At 35.0% G+C, this 23,551-nt stretch overlaps 2 protein-coding genes and 1 long non-coding RNA gene across 4 annotated transcripts; all 3 read right to left on the bottom strand.

Moving 5' to 3' along the window:
- Positions 1–2,783: 2,783 nt before the first annotated feature.
- Positions 2,784–3,987, bottom strand: LOC121740787. The gene is made up of 3 exons (XR_006037670.1): positions 3,707–3,987; positions 3,231–3,373; positions 2,784–3,150 (listed from the first exon to the last, which is right to left on the bottom strand). It is a non-coding gene; the product is annotated as an uncharacterized LOC121740787 (long non-coding RNA).
- An 8,417-nt stretch (positions 3,988–12,404) lies between these two features.
- Positions 12,405–17,847, bottom strand: LOC121742478 (C2 and GRAM domain-containing protein At1g03370-like). Its single transcript, XM_042135617.1, has 9 exons — positions 17,057–17,847; positions 15,307–16,545; positions 14,885–15,067; positions 14,469–14,752; positions 14,246–14,362; positions 13,848–14,110; positions 13,362–13,629; positions 13,013–13,285; positions 12,405–12,937 (listed from the first exon to the last, which is right to left on the bottom strand). Exons 1-9 carry the CDS (start codon positions 17,403–17,405, stop codon positions 12,743–12,745), a joined length of 3,171 nt encoding a protein of 1,056 aa, XP_041991551.1. The 5' UTR covers positions 17,406–17,847; the 3' UTR covers positions 12,405–12,742.
- A 1,620-nt stretch (positions 17,848–19,467) lies between these two features.
- On the bottom strand, positions 19,468–23,280 carry LOC121811359 (farnesyl pyrophosphate synthase-like). 2 transcript variants are annotated; one of them, XM_042212201.1, is made up of 10 exons: positions 23,070–23,280; positions 21,545–21,569; positions 21,328–21,443; positions 21,124–21,210; positions 20,918–21,034; positions 20,750–20,838; positions 20,358–20,409; positions 20,126–20,266; positions 19,944–20,033; positions 19,468–19,868 (listed from the first exon to the last, which is right to left on the bottom strand). In XM_042212201.1, exons 1-10 carry the CDS (start codon positions 23,199–23,201, stop codon positions 19,668–19,670), a joined length of 1,050 nt encoding a protein of 349 aa, XP_042068135.1. In that variant the 5' UTR covers positions 23,202–23,280; the 3' UTR covers positions 19,468–19,667. The 2 variants fall into 2 exon arrangements, with proteins under 2 accessions (XP_042068135.1, XP_042068136.1); XM_042212202.1 differs by lacking the exon at positions 23,070–23,280 and adding an exon at positions 22,101–22,411.
- Between the last annotated feature and the right edge of the window lie 271 nt (positions 23,281–23,551).

Raw genomic sequence — 23,551 nt, forward strand, 5'->3', positions numbered from 1 at the left:
AGCCAAATTTTACACTTTTATACGTATTTCTTTTATTAGATTCATTCATTTTTAAAATTTTATGTTTTCAATAATTTATTTTTACACTATTTTTAAATTTAAGATTAAAATTTTGTCCTTTTAAAAATGTTTTCCTATTATACCAAGTTGGAATCAATAAAGTTTTTTACTCGTTATGAAATAAATTTATTTGGAACTAATTTGATACATGCTCTGTAGTTTGGTGATCATTTATAATATTAACCCATGATTATTAATATAAATAAGTATATTGATCAAAGCTCAATTTTACTTATTTGTAAATATACAAACATTTAGAGTATTTTAAGTAAATATGAAAAATAAAAGTATTACCACGATGCGTTGGTATTATAAATATAAGAAATAATTAAATTAATTATCATGTAACCTTAATAAATATTAATTTTTATTTATATAAATTTCATGCAACATGAGTTAACTAATGATCCAATTGAATAAATTCTAGTCTCTTCATATTTATATTTCATAACTAAGGGTACAATTGTACAAATAAAATTGATACTTTTTAGAAGTATTGATTTCAATGAAATGACATTAAATACACTATCTTTTATTATTTTTTTATTTTTATGGCTGGCCATAATGTGGCCATTTAGCACTACTCATCTAAAAAATAGCAAAAACAAACTAATAAATAAAAAAAGAGTAGTGCTAAATGGCCACATTATGGCCAGCCATAAAAATAAAAAAATAATAAAAGATAGTGTATTTAATGCCATTTCATTGAAATCAATACTTCTAAAAAGTATCAATTTTATTTGTACAATTGTACCCTTAGTTATGAAATATAAATATGAAGAGACTAGAATTTATTCAATTGGATCATTAGTTAACTCATGTTGCATGAAATTTATATAAATAAAAATTAATATTTATTAAGGTTACATGATAATTAATTTAATTATTTCTTATATTTATAATACCAACACATCGTGGTAATACTTTTATTTTTCATATTTACTTAAAATACTCTAAATGTTTGTATATTTACAAATAAGTAAAATTGAGCTTTGATCAATATACTTATTTATATTAATAATCATGGGTTAATATTATAAATGATCACCAAACTACAGAGCATGTATCAAATTAGTTCCAAATAAATTTATTTCATAACGAGTAAAAAACTTTATTGATTCCAACTTGGTATAATAGGAAAACATTTTTAAAAGGACAAAATTTTAATCTTAAATTTAAAAATAGTGTAAAAATAAATTATTGAAAACATAAAATTTTAAAAATGAATGAATCTAATAAAAGAAATACGTATAAAAGTGTAAAATTTGGCTTAGAGAAATGAAATAAAAAACAACTAGAATTAAGTAAAAGGGTAATAGTGTAAAATTATTTGAGCATTAAATGACTTATTTGAAACATTAATAGTCATACTATCTAAATTTACTAAAATGCCATTTTATGGCCAGCCATAATGTGGCTGCATAGCATTTCCCTTTTTAGATTATTAGGTGCAATGGCAGATCTAAATATAGTGATAGGGACATTGGTACCCCAGACAATTTTGATCACTAGCTAAATATATTAGGTATCTTAGATCTTTAATTTATGTATTACTAACTATAGTGTTAGAACAACTGGTCTTGAAATAGGTTACTAGATGATTTGGTTTAGGTCTTGAGTCAATTCCTCGAGCTGTTACTTTTTCATGTGCTATTCTCTTTGTATATTTTAGGTCTTGAGTTAATTCCTCAAGCTGTTACCGTTTCATGTGCTATTTTCTTTGTAGTATTTTTTAGGTCTTGAGTTCAGTTTCTCAATTTCTTACTTTCTTAATACTCCCTTCGTCCTGACTTAATTAAGACATTTATATTTTAACATCAGAATTTAGGTAGCAGTGTTTAATTAATTAATTTGTTAATAGTAAACTAAGAGTGAGAATAAAGTAAGAAAGAAAAAAATAAAGTAAAGTAAGAGAGAGAATAAAGTAAGAAAGAGAAACAAAGAATAAAGTAAGAGAGCGGGGAAAGTAAGGGAGATAAGAGGATAAAATATGAGAGAGAAGTGAGTTAATTATTGCCAAAAGAGGAAACGTCTTACTAATATTGGGATGCACCAAAAGGAAAACATCTCACTTAGGATGGGACGTACCAAAAAGGAAAACGTCTCACTTAGGCTAAGATGGGTGGGGGGAGGGGGGAGTATTATTTTTCTTGTCTTGCAAAAAAGGTTGAAACCCCAACCCCAAGGGCACCCCACATCCCAGTCCGACAATACTGTGAGCGGTGTTTAATCAGGGTACACAGTACATAGTGTCCGCTAAGGAGGATGGCCGAAACTCACTGTCCTGCCAGAAGCCCACTTCCCAAAGTTTTATACTTGTGCCTGAGAGATGTTGCAACTAAACGAAAGTAGTAGGAATCGATCATTTCTCATTCTTGCAACTCTGCCTCTCTAGAACCAACTGCGCTGCCCCTACGGGTAAATATTATTTTTCTTGTAAATCGACTCGATCATCAGATTATAAGTTCATAACCCTAGTCCATTCCCGTTTTGGTCGGAACAGATCTACTCATTTTTTTGAATTTTATTCCAGTTAGTAAGAGGGGTCTTGAACTAAGAAATAGACCCTAGAAGCTAAAAAAGCAATGTTTTAAAAATCGGACCGGAAAGTGAACCGGCGCCGTTACCGGATCAACCGGTCGAACCACTGGTTGAACCGGAATATATAATAAACATATATATTATATATTATTAAATATATATATAATAAAAATTGTGAATAATAAATAAAAAATAACATTATCAAATTATCAAAAATGGCAGATTTGGTGCCACGCAATGCATCTTAAGTATTTTCCGATACACTACCATGCCATGCTATGCTGGTCAGCTTGCATTACAATGCCAATAGGTTCAAATATCTAAATACACAAGTCTTTATCAAAATACACAAGTCTTTATCAAAATACCAAGCTAGGAACTCAAAATAAAATACTTAGTGATCATCTCAATCACTTTCATTTCCAACTTCAAGCTTAATGCAACTCAAGTCACAAAAACTATCATTGATGCTACCAGTATTTCCATCATCATCAAATCTTGACAAATCAATTTCGTCATCATTAATCCCCATTATATCATCTTCATCACCTACATAAAGATTAAACAATATCAAGCAATGAACACAATAACACATGAAATTATAAATAAATCTATAAAAGTTTATTTACCTTTTGCTTGTTCTTCATCTAACATTTCCTCCAACTCCTCATAATCAAGCTCTTCATTAGCATCTTCATCAATCACCCAAAACTCTACTTTGTCAATACACTCATAATCAATCGGATCATATTGTCTTTTCTTTGAACAAACACTACACATTTATATGAACCAAAAAAGCAAAAAACAAACATCAATATAAACTAAAGAGAACATAGTGTATTAATTATAGTGTATTAATTATACTACAAGGAGTCTGCATCTCCAGTAGCAGAGCTACAAAAAAATTGAGAAACAGACACATCCATACATATCATTGTTTCAAAAAAGCTTTCAAATTTTCAATATATATACATAATTTCTACTCCATTCCTCCACGAATTCAGTGCTACTCCATTAATGTAAAATTAGTTTAGTATAAAAGAGATAAAGCATTAATCTTTGGGAAAAAAGTAGTAGTGAAGAACAAAATGGAAGGCTGACCAACCTCTAAATGCGCGACGGCTATGGGGAAGCGGAGGCGGCGATGTACGGTGTTGGATGTTATCGAGGAGAGGAACGAGCGGCAATGGGAGGGCAAGAGAGAAGAAGCAACGAGAGAGATGGAGTCCGGGAGGGCTCGGCGATTGGGGCGCCGGAGGTAGCGAGGTGGGCGTCGGAACAAGGAGGTGTGGAGAACTTGAGAGAGGAAGTGGGAGTGGGAAGTGGGGGTGGGGGGTCGGCGCTCACTTTCTGAAAAGTGAAGGGAATGAAACTAATTCTTCCATAGACCCCCAAACCCTAACAAAATATGATTTTAAAAAAATATTTAAATATAGTTGAACCAGTTCCTAGTTCGCGGTCCAACCGGTTTGACCGGCTGGTTTTACCGATTCTGGGCGGGTCAACCTACATGCGATTTTTAGAGGCAAACCGAACCGGACTGCCTACCGGTTCGCGATCCAACCGGTCGGTCCGGTCCGGTTTTTAAAACATTGTAAAAAAGGGTATCCTGAGCAATTGCAATAATCGGGTTCATTGATATTCCTGGTATAGTAGATGCTATCACACATACAATCATACTCAATTCGATGGAATTGTTTGATCTTAAAGGGGATCTTCTATAATTTCGCACGTGAGGGGTGATGAAAAGTCTAGCTTTTTCTCTCTTCATATATTCTTCTTTTATCATTGTGGCTTTCTTAGGTTGGATTGTCAAACTGATTCAGCTGGCCAATTGTACGCGTTCCACCTGTGAACACATGTGAGTGGATCCAGTGGCGATTCAGATTGATCAACTCAACTTAATCCTACTTGAGTGAGGTGAATGGAAGAGCTAAAAAGTGTGTTTTTACAACCTTAACCCACAATACTATTAACTGGTATAGGGAAGTAAGGATCGATCCCACAGAGATGATGTGTTTGACATTTGTTGTTGGACACGAAATGGGAATGGTTGCGACCACGCTTTCTAGGGTGGGTTAAGTTAAACTACTTGACTTGAAAGACTCAACTAAACTAGACTGATCAACTTACTAAAGCTTAACTAAATCTATTTGATCAACTTAACTAAAACATTCCATAAATGGACAAACAACATAAAATGGACGACTGTCAGTCTCCTGCAAAATGTACGATAAAGTAAACTTTTCTAACAACTTCATCTTCTTCACAAAATCAACATGAAAAACAGAGTAAAAGTAGATGTGAACAATTACGAAAGACGAAATATCATAACAACTTGTAAACTTAAATCTACTCCTAGAATCTAAACTACGACTACGTAAACAAGAAACTAATCCATGATCATGTAGAAATAAAACATCAACTACTAGATCTAAACATCCCAAAACTACTTATCCATGATTTCCTTCGCAACTGGACAAAACATGAATTGAAAACTCAGTTCTGACCAAATCAACATGAAATAAAACACCTTGAGCTAAGACATGTATCATAAAACGCAAATCGGAAGCAGATCAGAAATACCATACATGAAAACAGAACATATCAGCTGAAAACGAAACCATAACTCTAAATTTACTAAATCAAAACATCAAAAGTCGATAACATCAAAAGTAAACTGAAAACACACAACGAAAACAGGAAATTGTTTCATCGCTCCTTCTCGAAGCGAAATAACATAACCGAAAGCTAAAAACGTAGAAAACCAACACCAAACTATGACTAAACTAAACTAAAGCGGGACCAAGTGTGTGTGCAACGGAAATCAGGAAGTTGAAGTAAACTGAGCTCCGATTTATGCCCTCGAAGAAAGTTTTCCTAAAGATATTTTAAGAATGTATATGAGACCTCCAGACTGAGAGCTCCCAAAAAAACTCTCATTTTTCTTGTGTTGGACTTCCTTTATATAGAGAGGCATAGGGCTCTGATCCCTAGGGTACCATCCTCTCCGAAATGTCATTCGTGTCCTTCACTTTGTGGTGTGGTCTTTTAGCTCTATCTTCCATGTGGAAACTCCTGCTCGCTCCATTTAATTCTGACTTGATCAACTCAGCGCCGCAGTTTTTTGCTCCATTCCTTGATCCGTTCATCCGCCCAACTGATCTGTTAATTTACTGTATGTGGCGGATTTTTACACACACCTGGCTCAAAATTGGATGTTAGTTACAGAATTTGATGTAGTTTTATGCTAGAATGCATGTGTGAAACGAGCCTCATCAGGTGATTTCTTGGTTTTTAGACAATAGTAGATAGAAACAATGCTTGTAAGGAGTCTTATTAAAACCAAAGGATATAGGTCTGCTCGCCATCCACACCAGAATAAATAAAGTTTTCCAAAAAAGTCTTCTAGTGGAGCCAAAAAAGGATCTTTCGTGTATAATCCTGCATAATCTCGAATGTTATCAGTTCCGGTACGTAGACCAAATAATACAATGCAAGCAAAAGCTCCTAGATTCATGGAGATATAGAACAGCATACGGAGCGAATAGGAGTCCCATTTTTTCATTTTAGTCCATCCGCGAATAGGAGTCCCGGTTCACTTTTACCATAAATGGTAATAGAGCCCCACATTCTACTAACTCATTCCACTCACATTTCATTTAAAACTAATACATACAAGTGAGATCCATATTCTACTAACTTTTTTCCACCCACTTTTCTTAATATTTCTTAAAACCCGTACCGCCAAGGAATGAGACTGCTCATGGCGGACAGAGGGAGTATAAGTTATCATGCATGCATATCCATTATTTGAGTCTCCAATTTGACTTATGGACCCCTAGTTTAAAATTCCTGGGTTCGCCACTGATTGAATGAGCGTTGTCAGATACACCCTCAGTCCCAAGGAAGATGATCATTTCCTTGGGCGGCATGTGAATTTATGCAACTTTATTATTGTGAGAAGTGGAGAGAGATGGAATAAAGTAGAGATTAAAATGATTTATTTTTAGTAATGAGACATTTTGGTTGGAACAAATTAAAAATGATAATGGATCATCTTCAGTGGAACAAATGGAGTATGTGTTTATTATCTGCTTCCCAGCTCATGGTTTTGAATATTTTTTTATTATATATAATTAATTTATTTAATAAAATAGTACTCCTTCCGTCCCGGCTAAGGTGACACATTTCTTGGTCGACACAAGATTTTAGGAGTTGTTGGTTAATGTGGTTAACTATAGAAAGAAAAGTGGGTGTAAGTATTAAATAGTGAGAGAGAGAAAGAAAGCTGAATATTTAATTGGAGAGAGAAAACATTGGTAAAGAAAGTTTCAAAATATTGAAATGTGTTATTTTGGTTGGAACAAACTATAGAGGAAAGTGTGTCATCTTAATTGGGATGGAGAGAGTACTTCATATATCTGCGACATAAAGTTTATTGTCATTTTACTTTTTTTATTTTGGGTATGTACATGGTAAATCATTTTCACAAAATTTTTTATTTATTTTCTTATACTCCCTTCGTCCAAAAAAATAGGACTGCACGAGTTTTGATGAGAAATTTGGTAAATTAAGAGAGGAGAAAAGCAGGTAAAGTAAAATAGATACAAAGAAGTAGGTAAAGTACGTGAGAGAGGAGAAAAAATGGTTAGAGTATGAAATAGACTTTTCATTTATAGAAATAGGATTATCTTTTGTGGATATTACAAAATGACAACGAGACTATTTTCATGAACGAAGGGAGTATTATTTCTTAAAATTTGCAACTAAGTTAAGCGCATCCACAATAGCGGACTAGCCAACGGCCTAGCCACCGGCATGCAACTAGGTCGCTTGGCTAGTCCGCTATTGCGGTAGGCTAGCCGAGTGGACGAAAAACCAACTCCCTAGAGCTAGGGCGTGGACTAGCACAGTTAGCCGATCACTAGTCTACTATTGTGTGGAAGAGCGATCGGCTAGCCGATTTTTTAATTTTTTTTTAAAATTTTTTCTAGAACATCCTATTTCCATTTCATTTTTTTTCTATGTTTTTTTCTCCAATTCATTTTGTTGTTGTTTTTGGTGTTTTTTTTTTAGGGTTAGGGCATTGGCTAGATTATTGCTAGACTGTTGCTTGGCTAGGACCATAACTAAACTATGGGAATGGCATGATGATGTGATGAGAAGTTTTTAACTAGGTTATAGCTAATCTGTTTGTACTGTGGAGGTTCTAAAACAAGGTCAATATCACATATGAATGAGTAATATTTTGCCATGTAGATATACCACGTGTAACCCAACAATGATATAATTCAAATTTAAACTCAACAAATAGAATTTGTTGAATTAGTAAAGTTTATCAAATGCTAGTCTAAAATGTTGTCGTTAGCTCATATGTTGCTTTAAATGTCAAAACTGAAAAGTATCATAATATCGAGAAAAAATTCCCTAGTATATGTATATCACATGCTTATTTGATATACCTTATTAATAATATCTTGCCAAATTGAAATGCATAGCATACATAGCCAAATGATTATAATGGCATACAATGATAGTATTTTAAGAAAATTTTATAGTTCCCATATACAATATATACAACCATATATACACACAATACGTAAAATTATTAATCGTTCATTTCAATTAAAAAAGTTATCGTTTACTGCCATTGAGAATTGATAAGCTCACTCTTTTTGTATTATGCTTTTTTTTTCTTTGTTTTTTTTACTTGAGTATTTATTTAGTCATTTTTTATACTTCTATCACATAATTTTCTAGAATCGTATGTATCAAAATCTGATTTTTTTAGTCAAGTAAATATATTCATGACTATATTTATAATTTATTGATTATTATATTATATATGTTTAATTTTATCTTCATTATTTTATAATTATTTTTTACAGTTAAGTATCTATAAATTAAAGATGACATATTTATGACTAGTAATTTTACCTTCTTAGATTTATAGTTGATGTTTCTTTATCAAGATAATCTTATTATAATTGTATAAAATAAGATTGTAATCCTTAATTTGAATACCCCATTAAATAATAGTATTTTAATTTCTTTAAATTCATACATATATTGTCTATTGTATAAAATCCATCAGATCATTTTATTATTATTTACTATCTTAATCAATATTTTAACTTAACATATAATCAGTATATAGTTTATGCGTAATGATAAAAAAAAATAGAACTACGTTGTATACTCATTCATATATTAAACTTATTGTGTGCGACGCTAATATAATTTAATTTATGTATATATCAATAAAAAAGATAAATATTCCCATAAAATAAATAAATAAAATTTATATTTTATATATCGACATAAAAGAATAACAGTCTCGATTAATAAGTTGGTGGTGTGGTGCAATATGATAATCATTTTATATATGAGAATTATAAAAATTTCCTTAAAACATCATATTATGTCATTATAATTATTTGGCCATGTATGCTTTACATTCCCATTTGGCAAGATATTGTTAGTGAGACATACCAAATAAAATTGCCATGTGATATACATAGACTAGGGAATTTTTTTTCTCACAGAATGTCACCCGCAAATTTGAGAGAGTATCTTAATTGCACAAATGCAAAAATAGTCTTTATTGCTACAATAAATTGTCGAAATGTGGTTCACTATTTATCGATTAATTATCAAGCGTAACTGGAACTTTGCCAACTAATTACTAGGAACTAATACTTATGCAATTCTGCGCAGGTTGTGGAGAAAGCCCAAACTTGTAGTTACGAACAAATTTTTTTTTATCATTATAAATCAATGTTGAAATAATCTAAAAGGAATAACCAGGGTTGCAGTCAAAAGTATAAGGTAGATATAATTATTGTTCCGAGCTTCCAATATGACAGGGAGCACAATCAACTTCAATTGACAATGAAATTTATGAGATTATTGTAATCGTTTTATACATGGAGACTCTAGTTGAACGAATTGATTTTTCATGAAAATCATGTACCACCACTCTCATAACACTCCAAACCACCACCATTCCATAATTGAGAATGATATTCCACACAAAGTGATTAAGTTTGGCATATTTCAACTCACCATGCTTCTCTTTTCTATTACTATAAATTTCCAGTTTAGATACGTTGATATTTAACTAACATTTTTTTGCAATACCCATTTCAAGAATATTCTTTTCTTTGGCTGTATCTCATATAAATGTTAAATGTGCAGAAACAAAAATAAAACACGTTAAAATTAGTAGTATTGTTATAGCTTTCTAAGTAGTGACATTTCTGCCACACAAACACTTGTACTATTCTGAAAACTTTAATTGATTTTGCTGTGGTATTTGCAATCAATCTCAATAACAATGCAAGTAACTGGGCATACCATGAAGTCCTCGACGGTGACTTAGAAGGAAAAAAATAGTGCAAGATTTCAATGAATTCCAAATAATGTTAGGGGTACAGTAAAACACTGATTATGCCCTTAGAGTCATGGTTATATTCTAGCATGAGATGCTTGCTTTCAGAAAAACCTCCAACTTGTTCAAGAATTGATCAAAGAGATGTAAAAGAATTATATAAAAGAATTGTTACTTAGATTAATGAGCTCACTACTGAGGTTGTTTGAATCTTGCACCCAAATTACTTTGATTGAATATTGAGCTTTGGAAAAAAACTGTTCATGTGTTACGCTTGATTTAAAACCGTATTAGCTTTTCTGTATAAAGTAACTTGGATAAAAGAAAGATAACTTTATCATCTACTGAAGTTGTAGCCAAAACGCTTATAATAAAATGTTTTAGTTTATAACTTACATTTACATTAGAATTAAGTTCAGCAGATTATACTTATTTTATCAACATATTTAAATAATCATAAATCTGATTAAGTTAAACCTATATTAAGTATATGTATTCTCAAGCAATGCGAAGAATACAAACAGATGTTATGGAAAAAAAAGTCTATCGACTTAAAATTTCATGTTGATGGTTAAAAGTTGGACTAATATTTTACTAGTAATCAATTAATCCATATGAGAATGACATGATCCAACGATTTTGTAGCTACAAAATCATGCAAACCCGGGCAAGTCAACTAAATAATGACATAAGTATTAAAAGAAAAAAAACTAAATTATGACATAACGGTAGATAATAAAAATTACTAATAACAGGCATATATGACTATTGTTATAAACTGAAGATAGAATGGAAGTTTCACAATAAAGGGGAAAAGGGTGAGTATTATTTGTTCATATATAGTGTATAGATATCTTACGTTAGAAATCTATTGAAAAAATACATTTACCGTCTACTGAAGTTGTAGTCGGGACGGTCATGATAATCTGTATAATGGTCGTATAAGTAAAATTCAAACCAGCATGCAGAAGAACTAAACGGATCGCCTCCATCGCAATTAGGCCATGGTACATCACTGACTGAGTCATTAGGGAGTTTAAGATTTTTAATTTGGTGACGACATCTTTTTCCAAATCCCCTTGAAGATCGAGATGAAAACATCTTCGGATGTCAGGTGATTCAAGGTGTGGGCAACCATTAAGGATGGCTTCAAGTCCTTTATTTCCAATCCAATGTGCAAAAAGTTGAAGATGCTGCAGATTAGGCATGCTTTTGCTGATTGGAGAGCAAACAAATTTCGTAAGTTTTGTAAAGTAATATCGAGATAAATATTCGGAAACTCGAACTTAAATCCGTTGCATGAGAATGATTTTAACATTGGGCAAGCTTTGCCAATAACTTCAATATCGCTAACATCAATTCCTGGTCTAATAGTAAGGTGCAATTCTTCCAATACTCCAAGTTTTGCAATCATTCTACTTGCACCATATCCTGATATGAAAAACAAGTTCCAAGTTTAAGGCGTTTGAGATTCGGTGATCTGTCAAACAACAAAAAATTAGTTACCGCCTACTTCAACATTAACCCTAACTAACAAAAATAGCTTATTTACTTACCTTTGGACGATGTAGTCCAAGAGTGCATCGTCGCCAAAGTACTGAATGGTGAGGTCGGCCAATTGTCCCTAGCTACGATCCACTGCACGACGGCACATGACATTGTACTCGGCCGGCGTTAAAAACCCCCTGCCTAGGGTTGGAGAAATCTATGACTCGCCACAAGTCAGGATCCTTGGAAACCTTCCACCAGTAGTACACACTTTCTGTGCAGTTTTGAGTACACCCTCCGCCCCCGGCCTCTGCAGAATATTGGCAGTCACATCCCCGGGCAGTTCGATCCACGGGGCTGAGGAGGATGAAGCAACGACCGGAATTTTGGTCTGGTGCAGGAGATCGTTGGCTCGCATCCACTGGAGCCACCTTGAAGCATTGCCTGACCTGCATATACGCAGTAAGCGGGTTTGCTCATGGAGAGGAGTGGCGTAGAATTCAAAGAAATCGTAGATGTGATTAAGGCAGCCTGTAGGGGGTTCGCTGCCATCGAATTTAGGGATTGGAGGGCCTTAGAAAGAACCAAAGTGGGGAGGGTTGATGGTGATGAAGAAGGGAGGAATAGGAGATGGAAAGCGAGTGATGGAACGCGGTAGAGGAAGGACATGAGGGTTGTTTTTGAGGGGAGTGAAGTGATACAACGAGAATAGCTCATCAAACGGTGGCGTGAACGGATATGGCGGAAATGCTGGAAAACTAGGCTTGCTGGAATATGGGTTGGACATGATGGCGGCAGCAAACAAATGATGAGTAAGGCAGAGTTGGACACACAATTACTTATAGTATATAGTTGCAAAATTTGTGTTGAATAGAAGATATGCGATCAGAAAGATACGGATGTTTGTTAAAAGATATGAAAATCCAATAATAACTATTCATTTAAACAAAAACAATATACAAGCAATACCATCTATATATAAATATACTAAAACATCTCATATAGAAGGTAAGCAAAATAAATTTAACATTCCAAAATCTTGCAACGTAACTATTTTAGGCGAAAATGATTAGAAATACAGACAAATTAGAGAGCATAAACATGTGATAGTATCACAAATGAGATTAGAGTTGCAGCAAATTAGCGAACCCGAAATGTGGTGATGCTGAGCGTGAGCTATCTGTCAAACGTATATACACCCGGAACGAACGGAGAAGGCGGCTCCTCATAAGCGACAGTCATTTAATATATGAGATCTATCTATGTCCCTGAAACGTATTCCTTCTCCAGCACACTGAACATGACCTTGAGGCGGTCCTGCAGATTTGAGACGATGTTTTTCGTGATCCGTTTCTGATGCCTCGTGTATTTCAACCATGCTATCCCAAAGTATACTTGAATGCTGCACCCTACCGATCTTGAAGGCAGGTCTTCAACCTGATACCTCAAGTGAAGCTGCAAACGAGTCAAGAGGGAACAAAATGCATCTAGAATCGGACAAGAGCAGCAAAACGGGTGTAGTGTGCTTACCGTGAAATAGTCACCAAGTGGAATTCCGTGGAGAGTCATGATCTCCTCTATGAGCCACCCCTGTTTTCCAGAGAGGCGGGACTTTTGTTGCGTGCTAGTCACTTCTCCTCTATAGCGGGATATTCGTTTATCAAATTTGTAATAAAGCTGTCTCTGATACACGTCTGCCTTCTCGGACTCCCAAGGGCTGTGAGTGTAGTTCAGGCATCCAGTTCTCTCCATCACCCTTCTGTCGATTTCACTCCCTCTGAACAACTCCATAAAGAAACTCGTCTAAAGTGATGAAGCACAAGTCAGTTGCAAGTTTAGAGAAAGGAAGAAACGAGTCGGTAAGGTGGTAGATACTCACCGGAAGAGATAGTATGGAAGAATAAACCATAGACATGTTAACATCCTCAACTCCCAGGAAAGATCCACTCTCCTCGGTTCGCCGGCTTTTGGCTTCAGATTCTTCGTCTACTGCTTGACTCTTAGCCTCAACTTCCTCGTCCGTAGCTGGGAGGTTTTTGGTTAAGGCTTCCTCTTCGACAGCAGTGTTGGCTTCGGATTCTTCATCTGCAATCTGCACCTTCTGTTCAGGCGTCAAGGCTCTTGCCTTCCACAAAGCCATAATTGTTCTGACACAGAAAATGAAGTTTGGTGATATTATGTATTGAAAGATTGAAAATAGAAAAGAAAGGAATAAATACTTCCAAAGAAGAAGAAAAATAACATTCCAAGATTATTAGAATGGGAAGTAATTATAGGAGGATGTAAGGTAGCATCACTCTCAATGGTAGACACTTTACAAATAATGTCGAGTGTACAAAAGTAACTCGTTTATTCTTGAAGATACCTGTGGGCAACATTGTAGGACACAAAAGAATGAAAATGAAACTTCAGCCTGCCTTCGTCATCCTGTGTCCTTGCTCCATGCCGTGCATCAAACCCTTTTCCGGGCCACAGTGTGATGATTATGATCGGGCTGCCCATTGACGACAGTGTAGGAGGTATGACTTGAATGTCTTCTATATCTTCCCAGAGAAAGAAAAACTTCGTCTTGTGACCAAATAGATCTGCATGAAACCCAATTATTCTCGCTGACAGAAATAGACGGCCCTGGCATGAGGATTGGCACAAATCAGTAACTAGCATACATTAGTCCGGAAAAGGATTAAGGACTTAAGCACCAAGTGTCATCAATTCCATCAGGAGGTAATGCAAAAGGCACCAACACGAGAAGTACATATATACCTGGAGAGGCATTTTCCGTTTCAAATGACAAGAAAAGTCGTTGATAAGAAACTCCTCAGGAGGTAATGCAAAAAGCTTCTGGAAAGCCGAATTTGTTTGAGGAGAACGCAATCTTATCTGCAAAACCGGAGCATGCTGTTTAACAAGCTCAAAAGGAGGGGGAATGCACAAAAGTGCTACCCCATTTTTAAAGTGAATCTGTAGCTGCAAAAGAAGTCATTACCTTCTTGCCCACTTCCTTTTCCATCTTCGTTATATAATCTTTAACAACATTGCTACCCTTGTTATTGTTCAAGAAGATTCTCAAATGTAATTTCGACTGGCATGCCTGAGCCAGCTTCCCTTCTAAAGGAATCCAGATGTCTGACAGATCCGTAATATTAGACTTTAGGAAATTTATTTCAGCACGTCCAAGTGATGTTGCATCATCAAAAGGGCCATCAAAATCGAAAACTTCCACTTCCAGAACAGATGGAGGTTCAATCATTGCATCAAATTCAAAAATTTCTGCAAGCAACTAACAATGTCAATGATGGGCCCCATTCCAACAGATTCATGTATAAAATGCCACTCGACTTCTTCAATCTTGGCAAGAAATATGATAATTTACCAAAACAACAAAAACAAAGGTACACATACCATTCCAATGAGGTTTAGATTTCTGAAACTTGATCGAGCTGGTTCTCGTCCTCCCATTGCAAGTGAACACCACATAAGGATCAGAGTACCCACTAGAATCAACAGCTGCCAAGTTGCTCCCTTCAACTAAGGCAACAGTGAGCAGCCAGCCATCCCCTTGTGCTTTAATTCCATGATCACTACCTATCAAATGATTAAACGAATCAGAGAAACAAGTTAGTTGGACCAACTTTGAGAGCCAAAACCATGGTATATAAATAAGATGATAAATCAAACTAAATTTGAAGAATTTCTAGATAAGCCATGATGCTTTTGGATTCAGATGCATGGTGCTTACTATGATGGCATTTAACTAAGATTCTTCTAGTACATATGATACACGAATCATGCCTTGTTGGATGCACAATTCTAAATTAGATTACCTTTTTGCACTCTGGCCTGCATAAAGCGAGACATAAACTCCAGGACCCGTTTCCCTTGCAGAACCAATACGCTGCACACTATCACCTCACCAATAGAATCGGGCAAGTCTAAACCAGCAAATTCAAGACCCTGAATTGTGCTAGGCATAGCCAGCCATATATGTGTGAGCACGTATAAACCCATCAAAAAAGTCGAAGCAACCGTGAAATTAGCAAAGTACTGAACAGCCAATTTCCAGTCAGACTGAGGCTCCACCTGAAGAGATGCCAAAAGCTGGTCTTTCTCAGAACCTACATCTTGAAGATCAAGCGGTTTCACATTTTGAGACAGCAGCTTGTCATACTGTTTAAAGCTATCCTTTATACCTTGTCTTGCTCCACCTTCAATCATACTTTTCATCATTGTGCTCTGCAAAAAGTTCACTCGCCAAGACACTTCCAATCGAGAAGACTGCTCTCCTGATGGCTGCTCAGGCCCGGGAGTAATGCAGTAGAGCACTTCTACCTTAAAACTTTTCCCATACGGAGCATCTGGAGTGCTCACACTGGATAGAACAGCGAAAGCCTTAGTATCAGCTTTCAAATACGTGTGCTCCTCTATGGCTTTCAAAGCTTTAATCAATTTACTCGGTGCTTTAGTATAACAAACCACTCTTTTTAGGCTCTCACCATTATTTTCATATTTCCAGGGCCCTATTTCAAGATCTGTAGATCCCTCTAAGTCTGCAAAGGTCTTCAAAAAGTCAGATTCTGGTGAAAAGAGTAACGAGTTCAACTCCCGATGCGGTATTGCATACAACTGGTCTAGAACAACCCCACCAGGTAAACTAGTGGGAACTTCACCAGCTGGATCTCGAATCTCTATACTTTTCATCATTTCATCAAAATCTACCGATGAATTTTGCTCTTCGGGATTATTCTGCGGAACCGCGAAATCCATACCTTCCGCTACATCAGATGCATCGCTAGGATCAACAGAACTCACAGAAGCTGAATCAGCATTCTTATTGAAGATTTGTGCTATCCGACCAGCTAATGCCGATCCATTCCATTTGTCCTCCTTTTGGGGAGCAACTTCTTCCGATCTCATAGGCGAGGGAACCCAAAGAGGGGAAGATCTTGAAGGTGTATCACTCGGCGTATCAGCATAGTTTCTTGGCAGTGTTACAGGATCATTCATAGGTAGCACATCAAGTAATGTGTTATTTTGTGAGAAACAAATCGTTAGAAGAATCTCGCCTGTAATTGGACAAAGCATTTAACAATCAGGAGCATACACACCACAGCCATATCAAGACTTCCATAAATGCAGGTGGCAATGGTCACAAACTAAACTATTCATTCCATAAACTACAAGAACACGAAAACCAATTATATCATTTAATAGCAAGAAGTGAACTATTCATTCATATAGAAAACAACTAATCAAGTACTCCCTCCGTCCCCTAATAGGAGTCATTGTTTGACCAGGCACGAGTTTTAAGAAATGTAAAGAAAAGTTAGTTGAAAAAGTTAGTGGAATGTGGGACCCACTTTTTTATATTGATTTTATAATAAAATGTGAGTGAAGTGAGTTAGTGGAATGTGGGACCTACTACCATTTATGGTAAAAATAAAGAGTGACTCTTAATGGGGGACGGCCCAAAAAGGAAATTAGCGACTCTTATTCGGGGACGGAGGGAGTATAAAATTGGAAGTCCAACTAAAATCATAGCATACAAAACCAAAGTAAACATAGAAAGAATAATACCGCAATCCTTGTTCTTGGCCTTCTTGGTTTTGGGCTGCAGAGTGTACCAGGCAGTGCCGAGGGACTTGTCTTTAGCATCCAAAACCTGAATGATGGGCATTTTGATCTGCCCAACGAAATCGTCATTGAAGTACTTATCTTCATCCAAAACAGTTACAAGAAGCTCTTCTTTCAAGTCATCAACTTTGAATATGAACTCCTCACACCACGAAGGATTCAAGCACTTCTTCACAACTTTACTCCTAAACCTCTGCCTCCCCAATTGCAGTTTCACATACGGATCGCTGAATCCATTTGGGTCGAGCGCCGGTATGTTTTTTGCTTCGATTACTCGCACTAATAGCTTCATCTCTACCTCAAAATCAGTGCCAATTTGAACGGGGGTTTCTTCAGTTCATCAAAGAATAGAAGGAAAACAATGCCTCAGTGTTGAAACAATCAATCAATAATTAATCTGATCAATGAAGAGTATACGCATTCACTTCTCGAAAACAGAAAACCAGTTACCACATTGCGGAATCACGGAAAGTGTTTAAATGAACAAAAAAATGAACTTTATAGAAACTGAAACCTATGATCCCTCGGAAAAGAAATGAGTAATGAAATGGAAGTGGCAGCTAAAAAAAGACTCTGGAATAAAGGAGAAGTAGCTAATGATTGATGGGTCGATAAATCTGAAGAAGGAGAAGTGATTGGATAGATATTAAAAGCCCAGGAAAACTCTGTGATCGAATTTGTTGGAAAACTCAGGAGATGAGAGAGGGAAATTTAGTTGGAAAAAAAAGGAAGGCACGCAGACTTTTCAATTCATATCCTTTATTCAATTGATACTGCGCGTCACTTGTTAGACTCATTGACTTTTTAATCAAAAATATATTTATATTCAATTTCTCATCTTTCGTTTTCAGAAATTCATTAAAAATTCTATAGGTATATCCTTTTAAACTATATTCTTACTTGGCACAAATGTGTAAAATCTAGTTCATTTACAGTAATGTAAGTAGTTAAATACTACTCCATATAGTAACATCCAATCCTACTTAGACATAAATGTTTAACATGTGGTTTATTGCAAGCATTCCATGACATTGCGTGATAAAAATTCTTAAGTAGACTTAAACAGTTAAACTGAATGCTTCTCAAAAGTATTTATGGTAAATAAAGGACTATTAAATACTTCTATCATAATTATTTGATAGTGTTAATCGATTATAAATAATGATCTTTTGGATAATGAAGAGAAAATCTGCCGCCGCAAATTAATAGTTAATTCTCTCACCTTTGTTTGCTAGTGAATATGAACAAGAAATCATTTCAATAATCTAAAATTAGAGTAACTGTCTACTGTAATTTCTAAATGAGTTGTATTGAAATTCAACCTAAATTCATCTTGGAGGAAATACTATAATAGGTCTCAATAGTACATCGATATTTAAGATTGATGTCATATTTTGTTAGGGTCAAAATGGTAGACTGACTTGTATAAAATTCAATGAACATTAAATATTTGTATTTTATTTTTGTAAGTAGAGAGCGCGTCGTGAATGACCGAGTCACTTAAACCTAAGAATAGAAATAAATGGGGGCTGCTATGAAAAATGTCATTATAGTACTACGACTTACAGCCCAGGACCCAGGTACACTGATACATTTATCCTTTTTTATTATTTTCATTTTGTAGAATTATATGAAATAATATAATTAGAAGGTAAGGGATGGAAACTAAATATAGTTATGGTTGTCGTTTGAAGAATCGACAATGTCGGTAAAACGGTATTGTCACCATCATAACGTTAATAACATTTTTCGTTGACGACTAAGTATATGGATTATGGAGTGTATAATATCTTTATTTTTTCCACATATTCATAACCGTTACCAACGAAATAATACAATATTCTTTCAATAAATTTTGTAAATATCTTTATTCATAGAACTCCACAATAAAATTTAATGTAGGCGAGATTATTTTTTTATAGTAAAGAGAAATTTTTTAAAATAAATTTATTAATATTAAGTTAATTAGCGTGGAATGTAAAACAGTAAAATTTTATGAATAGTAGTAATAGTTAAAAACAAAAAAAAAACATTTTTTATGCTCGTAAATCTTGTAATTATAATGAAATTTGTATTACGGCTCATACCATAGCTAGAATACATATCTTTGTCATGCCAATGAGGATCTGTCACACAACAATTAATAAGGCTTGGACCCCCTCATAAATCCTGCATTGGGTGTAGGTGATCGACATCTAATTTTGTGTGTAAAAACAAGATTTTTTTGGTGACCTCCGATCGCATATTGATTTTGGTAACCGATGTTAATAAGGTTTCTGGTCTTGCAAACTAGTTGTAAATTTTTAGTATATTTTTTGTGCTTATTATTATATTCAACACATTTGGAGAACATCTAGGAAAACCATTAAATTTATTATACTACAATGCATAAACATGTTAGCCCCCTTTTTATTGGTCTGAAAATTAATAAAAACCACAAACAGTTATACAAACAGAATAGGAGCTGCCCAGCTTGAAGATTACAAACATGCATCAGGATAAGAAGTGGGATTCTTTGATTCTGCTACATTCTTATGCTGAGAGCTTTGTCTTCTTATTTCTGTCTCTTGTATATCTTGCCCAAGAAAGACTTGAGCACTGCTTGTACAGATTTGCTGGGATGAGCTTCAATCGAGCTGTTTAGTTTTTCGTAGCTCTTGCTCTCGAACTCAGCAAACGCACCTTGGAGATTAATCTCGTTATAGAGGACTTTGATTTTTGCAACATCAGCCGGATCTTCCTTTCCATAGTGCTCCTGGTTACATGTTCATATACAAAAGCTTTTAAATATATTGAGAACCAGAAAAGAACGCTAGCTTGTCATCCTTACTAAAAGAGTTTTCTTCTGTTCTTCGTTACAAAGCTCCAGGGCCTTTACAACCAGCCAAGAACATTTGAAATCTTCAATATCTGTACCAATCTGATGAGGCACACATTGAATTAATAGAACTGCGATTAACTAAGTTGTTCTTAGTTAATACAGACACAGAGGAAAGGGAGCGCAGGAGTTACCTTCCCGATCTTTTCAGGCTCACCAAAGCAATCTAAATAATCATCTTGTACTTGAAAGTATATTCCCATATTAATAAGCACATCTTTAACTGTTGGATGTTTCTCCAGGTCCTCACCCGCCATGAGCAATGCACAAGCAACCTGTTAAAGAGTTTCAGATCATATACATTTTGATGAAACATTGAATTTTCTAAAAAATCAAGGCAAGTTGAATTAAGGATTTTCAACTCACTGGAAGGTAAAATGAGTAGTAGGCAGTCTTGTACTGAACAATACGGCGATGACTGCGAAAAATGTAACCAGAAAATATTAAGAGACACAAAAGAGGATGAGAAAAGACGAGGCAGTCCTATATGTTCGATACAGCATACAATAGTTACTAATAAAATAGGAGTGATAATTGACGATATAGTAGAGTTCGTCACGAAAGCCCAAAACTTGAAACTGGAGCAATCTTATCAAAATGCAATAAAAATGCTAAGATGAGAACTGGTAGGTTTTGATAGTACTGCACGTGGTGCTATAACTTGCCCAACATATGATGATATTCAGCACTGGGTAGCTTTGTCAATAAATTAATTTTTTTTGTAACATGCTAAATTTTTTGAGGTATTTTGTACTCACAGAGGCAATGAGTATTTTGACAAATCTTTTTCTCCTTCAATAGTTGTAATTAAGTCTATCATCTGTCCCGAAGCAGTTTGAAATTCCACCTGACATCGTAAAATGTAGAAATCAGTATTGTACACAAATAAACTAATATCGACCACTGATAGTAAATAGTCAGATTACCTCATTGAACAAATCCAGCAGATCGACATAGTAAGCCTTTGTTCGGAAGTGCTTCTTAAGAATTCTGGGGATATGGTTCCGGAGAATGATTCCATCATTTATGGCAATCATACCAACCTATATTAAAAGTTAATCCAAGTGATCAGAAATAGAAACTTTTAAAAAGTAATGGCAGAAGATTGCAACAATTCACACTTGGCTCGAACCTTGGGGATTCTAAACCAGCATGGCTGACCACGTCTTGTGTGAGAATTATCCATAATATCATCAAGGACAAGAAAATATGCCTGGAGCTGCATTACCATGTACATAATTTATAGTTTATGTTTAGAACTGTGTTTCAGGAGATAGAGCTATAAACAAGTTAGGAACACTTGATCATCATTTAGAAGCTATAAACTTGGACCTACCCATTCAATACACCAGCCAAGAGCACTAGCTAGGAACACTTCATCATCAGTTAGATCTTTTCCTTCTTTTAGTAACTTGTAGCTATCAATAACAGACAGACCTCGGTTCAACTTCCCTACACATCATAATTAGTTCTTCAGCATATAATGCTTCTGTACTAATATCACGTTGTCCAGTGAATGAATGCATTCTATAGCGTAGCAAATAATGACATACCTCCAGGAACATTGTAGTCTAGCATCTGTTACACATAAATGAAAGAAATATTAGGAACAATAGATTTAGTCAGGACATAATGATTATCTGTCCTATAGTTTACATAACATTGAACATCGCATGTACATCGATAAACAGCATAATTTGTCTTTATATAAGTTTTACAAGAAAAGAAGAAAGTTAAATTTCTATTACCCAATAACCAATTTTACTAAAAGAAAAATTCATGATACTATTGTGCATGTGAAATCAATCCAATGGACAATAGTGTCATAATTTTCCTGGGCTAAGCAGAGTTATAAAGATTCCAAACCTTTATAAACATCCAAAAGTGTTGAATTTGAACTTGACACTCTTTTTATTTTAAATATTAAAAAAGAAAAAATGGCATGCTTTTTTTTTAATGTGTGCTTGTGCATGTTCTGCCGATAACCCAATCATCTCATCACAAATAAACCATAACCAAATAAATTTTTAATTCAAGGGAAATAATACAAGGTGGCCAACAAATCTATATGAATTATGGAAAAGTGTATTGTGAATAAGGGTAATAAACCAGAAAGTGGTGTCCAAAACAAGCCTGGGGGAAAATGAACATTGGAAGCCCCCTAGACTCAGGAGTAGTTTCAAGATGATCAGTAGATGCCCATTAACATCTCAATAAGATGCTAAAGTGGAAAATGAGATGATAGAAAGTCGGAACCAAAAAAATGTTAGATGCAGTTAGAGTAACAAAAAATGTGACGAATAAAGCTCCAAGCAGAAATGCTGCTGGTCTATCCTGTTTGGTGGAATTTTGAAACAAGTGGATGGAAATTATGGAATCATTGTCGTTTTACTCAACTATTACAGTATGTTGTGATTTCACTCCTCAGGCAGAATCAAGGATTCAACTTTACAGAAGGGGAAATTTATAGTAAGTTTTACAATTCAATTCTCTCAAGAAATGGTTGGTAGCTGCAACTTTAAATATACAAAGCATGTTATAGTAGAGATATATACTATGCTCAACTTAAGGCACTAAGTAAGTTCATTTATGAAAAAAGTATTATGTGATTATTTTATCATCAAACAGCCCCACTCCACATTCCCCCAACACAAAAGTAGTGCTGCAGTATTTCCGTTAACCATAAATTAGTAAAGTTAATAGTGACCATATTCGTCGCACCAATCTAAGTGTGAAATCATAATCATAAAAGTGCTCTCCGCCGAAGTTAAAGCATCTCAAAGGGTTCATGAATCATGAGCTCCTAAATTTTCTTCAGAACCGTATTGCATGATTCCACGCCCAAGGGAAATTTAATCATCAGAGTCAGGACTCACAAAGTCAACCAGTAGTCTGCTAAACAAATCGAATTCTGTTTCTACTCAAAAGAAAGATTGTGCTTAGAAAAATAGGAAAATTCACAACACAGCAAGTCATATTCCAATAATGTAAAATAAAACCGCATTGAGGCGCAATTCACTATCATTGCAAACAAAGAAGACAAGGAAAGCAAATAAAAAAACAAAAAAAATATCTTACACGGTCGACCCATTGACGAGAGGCATCAGTCCACTCGAAAGCAGAGTCGCTCAAGAGCTCAGATTTGAGCTTGGAATAAACCTCCAAAAACGTGGCCCTCAGATCCGACGGCGTTTCGTTGTGATTGGCCATGAGCAGAAAATTGATTGAAATTGGATCAGCAAGAGAATCAATTGAGAGCGGAATTGATATGTGTGGAAGTGATGGAGTGGAGGAACTCAAGTTTTGTAGCTATGCTGGTCCCACACCGTTCCTTATGCGGAGCCCACTACTTTTTAACTCCATTCCTTAACTAAGGAAGGGAACTTGCAACCCTTCGTTCCTTATCCGTTTCTTAACCGTTTCTTAAATTACTATTCATTCAATTTCATTTTTTATTTTTATTTCCAACTCAATTCAATTAAAACAAACACACTTCATTAAAAAACACGCAACATAAAAAAATTACAACTTAAAATTCTAAAAAATAAAAAACACACAAT

The sequence above is a fragment of the Salvia splendens genome, chromosome 7, assembly GCF_004379255.2.
Source record: "Salvia splendens isolate huo1 chromosome 7, SspV2, whole genome shotgun sequence".
Classification (NCBI taxonomy): domain Eukaryota; kingdom Viridiplantae; phylum Streptophyta; class Magnoliopsida; order Lamiales; family Lamiaceae; genus Salvia; species Salvia splendens.